This window comes from Mastacembelus armatus, chromosome 12, assembly GCF_900324485.2.
Source record: "Mastacembelus armatus chromosome 12, fMasArm1.2, whole genome shotgun sequence".
NCBI lineage: Eukaryota > Metazoa > Chordata > Actinopteri > Synbranchiformes > Mastacembelidae > Mastacembelus > Mastacembelus armatus.
The window spans coordinates 2,286,651-2,293,216 of NC_046644.1; the positions used below are offsets into that span (position 1 = coordinate 2,286,651).

Here is a 6,566-nt window from a genome sequence, read left to right on the forward strand (position 1 = left end):
TTTTTATTGTTCTCTGAAGCCTGTGCATGGACTCCTTTATGTCCATTGCAGACAAGAGGCAGTTACACACACACACACACACACACACACACACACACACACACAGTGTCTATTGTGTCTCCTCAACTTGTAGTGGAGGTGGTGATGTTTTAGGCCTGCTTTGCTCCTCTGTTCCTACTCTATCAGCCACTGCTCCTGCTGCTGTGCTGCAGGGGTTCGTGGCCTCGGTTCCACTCTGCAGGAATTTCCGGAGGTCTTTCAGTGCAGGTCTAAGCATCTGCACTAATGCAAGCAGGGCAGCCTGCGTACCTTCCAAAGCTTGGGCCTGTCTCTCCTGGGCAAATGCCTGAGCCTCCTGGGAGCGCCGCATCATTTGCAAGAGCTCATTCTGGCCCTCCAGGTGCTGGGCAATCTGTCGGATGTGGACATTGGTGACTCTCTGCTCTTGCAACAAGCGGGCAGAGTTAAGAGCGATGCGGCTCTTCAGCTCCTGAGGTTTGGCCTGACCCTGCGGAGGAAGCGGGGAAGCTGAAGACGAGGCCAACATCTCCACCGGAGCCTCGACAGCTGCCACTACAGTGGGTGTGGAATCACTTACAGTGGTGGTGCAGTACTCCACCACACCTCCATCCTCTAGGGTGTGGTAAGTTGTTTCAGCTGGAGACAGGACAGTTATGAGTTACTGTGTGAGTGAAGGATTCACACATGCTTGTTCAAGTTTTGCTAAAAGCATAAAAGTGTCAATGGGTGGATCCAGAAAACACAAGAGCTGAATCAACTTACCCATTAAATTGCTAAAAATTGATTATTAAAATACTTGGCAACAAACATATTTGTTGATTAGTTAGGCCTAATGATACAGCTGCTTGAACATGGTGACACAACGAGCAGTTACAGAGACAAAAAAAAAAACTAAACAAGGTTTACACTGTTTTGTGGCTAGTGGTGGAGTTGTCTTGTTCTAGTCTTTCTGTTATGTGATCAGATAATCAGTCATCCAGTAAGATGTTTATGGTTCTCAGGCCAATTGACACAGTAAGTTTCACAGCTCACTGAGCAGACAGGCATCTGCTTTATCTGAAGTTAATCCACACTGACTCCAAGACACAGACGAGACCCATGTCACACTTAACCTGGTGCATTTAGCCTGTATAGGACTTTTTTTTCAGCTGCTGTCCTGGTGGTGAAAATGGTGCATGCGCATGTGTGCACACACACACACCGCTGGGTAATGCCTGGTCCATCTTGCTCAGAAAATTGAGTTCTTACATAGCTACATACAAGATAATGTCTAGAAATGTTCAACTACTTGTCTGAAAAACATGTTGCTTCATTTGGGTTATTGCTCCAGTTTCAGTGTGAAATTCTAGTAAAGATTTGTCTGTTTTTAATGTAATACATTATATAAACAGCACGGGATGTACAGATGCTGAAGCATACAAATACTACATGTAAACCCATGTTTATGGACCAAAATGGCAGATAGTGGATCTTAGGATTCCAAATAAGCACAGAAAATGAACAGAAACTGGTCAGAACATGTCCCCGAGCAAAAGCTTGCATAATGCAGTACGGCTGGATGTTCTGCAGTGGACAGCTTTTTACCTGGGCTAAATATTCCAGAAATATCACTAGATGATCTGAAAATCAGTTTTTGGACAAATACATTTTTCTGCTGTCACATTTTCTTTAATGTAATGATCAATTTCACATATAGTACAATGGGGACCAAGACCTTCTGTCTAAGATCTATACTGATGGCTCTGAATGTCCCACCTATATAGCTTGTTGCAGGTATGAAAGACATTGCACGAATAAGAAACTTACCAGTCAGTGGCTTTGCTTCATCACAGACACTACCTGAGCCAGCTGGAAGAGCTAAATGAAAACACAAACAGAATAAGATGCTAAAACACAGCACTGTAGCATACTATAGCAGCATTCAAACTAATAGAAATAACAACATCTAAAAAGTTAATATAATGCAAACAGAAAGCTAAAAAACTGCACAAACACTTTGGTTTGGTCCAGTTATAGTTTTCTTGAAAAAGGTGGTGCATGGTGCCACTGGATCTGGAAATCAGGCAAACAGTAACAAGCATGTTCCAGTTTCTGGGTCATGGAAAAAAGGAGGATGCAATGGAGGCAAAGGAGGACTCATATTTTGAGCTAAGTGACAAATCCACTGTGTGTGTGAGTGGCTGAGAGCTCATACACAAACTGTACCATCAAGTTCACTCAGTCTTCAGGAGAAATATTTTGTTTTCAGCTGTTAAACTTCTGAAATGAAAAGTACTGTATTCAGGAATTCTGTATTTTCAAATAGACAAACAAATTAAACACAACTTATTATACAAAGCAAAGTAGTTGTCTTTAATTGTATCAGGTGGATATCTTTAAATCTATGTGTATGCCTTATTAATGTGTAGTAAAAATAAAACAGGATGGGTGAACGGGTTTTCTCTGAGTGGACTAAAGTCTCACTTTGTTACCTCTAGTGCTAAGATGCCAGCAGTTCAAGTCAGGAGTGAAATCATTTTGTTTAAAAACAATGCAACTTTGTTAAATATGAAAAAAAAAACTCAACTTGCACATAGAAACTGTATGGGTTTAAGTCACAAAAATGCTATGGTGTTGCATGATTGGAATGGCACACCATCATGAAGGTTAGGAGGCAATCCTATGTTAGGAAATGCACCCAATTTTGAGTCATTGTGTCAAAGTTCATGATGATCCAGTGCTTTCTTGTGACAGATACTCTCTGTCCATTTTCTGAACAACCTTGCAAATGAATCCAGCAGAACTTTTCTTTATTAGATTGAAAACTTCAGTCAACTTACTCTCTGTTAGTGTAACGGTGGTGGCGGCGTTCACTGTAACAGGTAACGTTATCTCCGCATCAGAGTCTCCTGCAGGTAAGCTGATGATGGTGGCCTCCCCCAGGAGGTTACAGATCCTCTGCTGCATAGCAGTGAGTATGACGGGAACTGGAGTGCAGTCAGCGGAGGTCCCCTCTATCGCAGCCCGCGCTTGGGCCACTTTCCGCCGGACCTCCGTCTTCATGTCAGACCACTTCTTTTTCACCTCGGGCAACTCTCTGGGACAGGTGGTGACAGCGTTCACCTTTTTCAGAATATCCACCCATGCGTTATTCTTGGCCATGTGGGTTACTCCAGCATTGAAGTGGTTAACCAGTGTGTGCTTTTGTTTCTCTATTTCTTCCACAATAATTTCCACCTCTCTCTCCGAGAAATTCATTTTTCTCTTTTTCGCGACCGATGCCATAATTGCAAAAAATCCTCTTTTAGGGAGGTAATTGTGCGTATTGTACGCAAAAGTAGTAGGATTTACTCAATTGATATGCGCAACGTAATGGCTTCCAGAATCGGCTTCTTCTTCCGAGTAATAACGCTTACGTTAGCTGGACACGGAGCCCAGCCAGCTGACACCCCATTGGCTGAGAAACTCGCGGCCCTGCTATATTCTCTGTTGTTATTGGGTAAAACACACGCCAATCGCTCAATGAGCCAAGCAAACTATGGTTTTCAAATAGCAAATAAAAATCCTCTTCGTTATCAAGCTGAACCTTCTAACCGCAATGGACGACTAGAAGCATATTTTTTGTACATTTAAAACATACTTCATTTATATTTTGATAGAGAAAGAAAGTTGCGAGGAACACTCCCTCTGCACGTGCCACCTTAAAATGTCATTCTGTAAAATATGTATATTATCTACCTAAAAGTGAATACACAAATAAAAACAAGACAAAAGCATAAACACTTTTAACCACCAAATTTCCACCCCATTGAATTTCTACTTGTTCAAATTCACAGCTAAAATATAGAGCAGGGGTGTTTTAATATTTTCTTCTTTGTTATAATTTATATCAGTTATGGATGGTTCACAGGTGAAAGTTGACAACTATGCAAATAAACTGTTCTAAATGTTTGTTACATACCTTCTGTTAATGGCATTTGCTTTCTCTATCTTGAGTTTTAGGAGAGGTCTCTCCATGTTTTTTTAATTTGTAGTCTCTATTTAAGAATTTCAGCCACTTTTCTTTGCAGATCTCGTCTGAGATATTTTTAGTCAGGGTTGCACACAGTATGTTTAAGACTGCAGATTTTTGCTGATGGCCATTTCAGATTTAGATTTCTGCTTTGGATAACTTGTTGTCAGCCTCTTTCCACTATCAGTTTCCTGACTAACTGCACAACATTTACATCCAAAATGTTTTCCTCTATCTGGGCAATCTTTGACAAGGTGTTCTTCTCATCAAGTGCTTCTAGCAGCTCCTCTGCTGTCATATGAGAGTTTTGCTTTGCCTTTCTGCTCAGCACATGCAATTTTATATCAATGTTTTCTTGTTTTTTCTGATCCTGTCTTTCACAGTTCATGTTAGATGAAAGAAAGAGCTGCTTTCACCACTACACATCAAAATCATTACACTGACCATAATAGCAGAATGTATTAGCCAGTGACAATAAAAAAAATCACAAGAGAATTTGCCTATCTAACATCTTCATGCATCTTGACTCCTGCATGCTGTTAGTCTCCACAGTCTGATGTTTTATCAGGGATTAAAGTCCATGGTTTTATGATCACATTAGTCACAATAATTATATAACATATAATGTCCACATTTTTGCCATGTAGTGCATTTACCTATCCAACAGTGAAATCTATATATTCTATTGGTTGAATTACAATACTTACAATTCTTTCCTTCATTTTAGTTTAAAGCCCTCTCTGTCCCTATAGGTTGTCACGCTCTTGTTTGTACATGTTTAATGAACTGCTGTGTAAGTTAACATGTGATTTCTAATGTCTGTATAAACCCTGCCACTGTTAAGGTATCATTCATCTAAACCAAGACCTGGCTAAAACAATATTTTAGATATCTGAAATGCAATTCTAGATTGTTACTCTAACCTTCTTATTAGATAGCATTTTTAGATATCTGGAATTACATTTTGACTCGTCAAAAGTCACATTTAAGATATCTACATTGCATTATTGACAAGTCAGAACTCAAATTTCAGATATCTATAATTGAATTGTGACTAGTAATATATTAGTTTTGGATATCCAACAAGATATTTAATATATCTTTTACATGTGTTAAATTACAGATATTTTTAATTGAAATTATGACTAGTTAAAAATCCAGTAAAGATATCTGTAATTGGACTTTTGACTAATCAAAATATAATTGGAATACACATTGTGTCAAAATTCATTTGTAGATATCCTAAAGTAGTTTCCCTATTCAAGTAAATGAATAATTTTTATTCGCCAAACTGTCATTACAGATATCTTTAATTAGGCCTACAGTCGTGACTAGTTGTAAATACATTACAGATATCTTTAATTACAGTCGGGACTAGTCGTAAATACATTACATATATCTTTAATTACAGTTGGGACTAGTCGTAAATACATTACAGATATCTTTAATTACAGTCGGGGCAAGTCGTAAATACATTACAGATATCTTTAATTACAGTCGTAAATACATTACAGATAGCTTTAATTACAGTCATAAATACATTACAGATATCTTTAATTACAGTCGTAAAATACATCACAGATATCTTTAATTACAGTCGTAAATACATTAGAGATATCTTTAATTACAGTCGGGACTAGTCGTAAATACATTACAGATATCTTTAATTACAGTCGGGACTAGTCGTAAATACATTACAGATATCTTTAATTACAGTCGGGACTAGTCGTAAATACATTACAGATATCTTTAATTACAGTCGGGACTAGTAAATACATTACAGATATCTTTAATTACAGTCGTAAATACATCACAGATATTTTTAATTACAGTCGTAAATACATTACAGATATCTTTAATTACAGTCGTAAATACATCAAAGATATCTTTAATTACAGTCGTAAATACATTACAGATATCTTCAATTACAGTCGTAAAATACATCACAGATATCTTTAATTACAGTCGTAAATACATTACAGATATCTTTAATTACAGTCGTAAATACATTACAGATATCTTTAATTACAGTCGGGACTAGTCGTAAATACATTACAGATATCTTTAATTACAGTCGGGACTAGTCGTAAATACATTACAGATATCTTTAATTACAGTCGGGGTCAGTCGTAAATACATTACAGATATCTTTAATTACAGTCGTAAATACGTCACAGATATCTTTAATTACAGTCGTAAATACATTACAGATGTCTTTAATTACAGCCGTAAATACATCACAGATATCTTTAATTACAGTCGTAAATACATTACAGATATCTTTAATTACAGTCGTAAATACATTACAGATATCTTTAATTACAGTCGTAATTACATCACAGATATCTTTAATTACAGTCGTAATTACATCACAGATATCTTTAATTGCAGTCGGGGCCATTCGTAAATACATTACAGATATCTTTAATTACAGTCCTAAATACATCACAGATATCTTTAATTACAGTCGGGACTAGTCCTAAATACATTAAAGTTATTTTACCACAAAGCCTAACATATGCCGTACATACCTAACCCTAACTAGTTACATCTT

The 6,566-nt window shown here is 37.5% G+C and overlaps 1 protein-coding gene across 1 annotated transcript; it reads right to left on the reverse strand.

Annotated features, from left to right (window-relative positions):
* Positions 1-93: 93 nt before the first annotated feature.
* Positions 94-3,389, reverse strand: naif1 (nuclear apoptosis inducing factor 1). Its single transcript, XM_026297598.2, has 3 exons — positions 2,841-3,389; positions 1,828-1,878; positions 94-657 (listed from the first exon to the last, which is right to left on the reverse strand). Exons 1-3 carry the CDS (start codon positions 3,283-3,285, stop codon positions 110-112), a joined length of 1,044 nt encoding a protein of 347 aa, XP_026153383.1. The 5' UTR covers positions 3,286-3,389; the 3' UTR covers positions 94-109.
* Between the last annotated feature and the right edge of the window lie 3,177 nt (positions 3,390-6,566).

Bases quoted from the DNA above. Each gene is read 5' to 3' on its own strand.
- naif1 (XM_026297598.2), bottom strand. From the start codon at position 3,285: ATGGCATCGGTCGCGAAAAAGAGAAAAATGAATTTCTCGGAGAGAGAG. The intron at 1,879-2,840 runs GTAAGTTGACTG...GTTTTCATTTAG, and splicing joins CACCGTTACACTAACAGAGA to CTCTTCCAGCTGGCTCAGGT. The intron at 658-1,827 runs GTAAGTTTCTTA...TCCTGTCTCCAG, and splicing joins TGAAGCAAAGCCACTGACTG to CTGAAACAACTTACCACACC.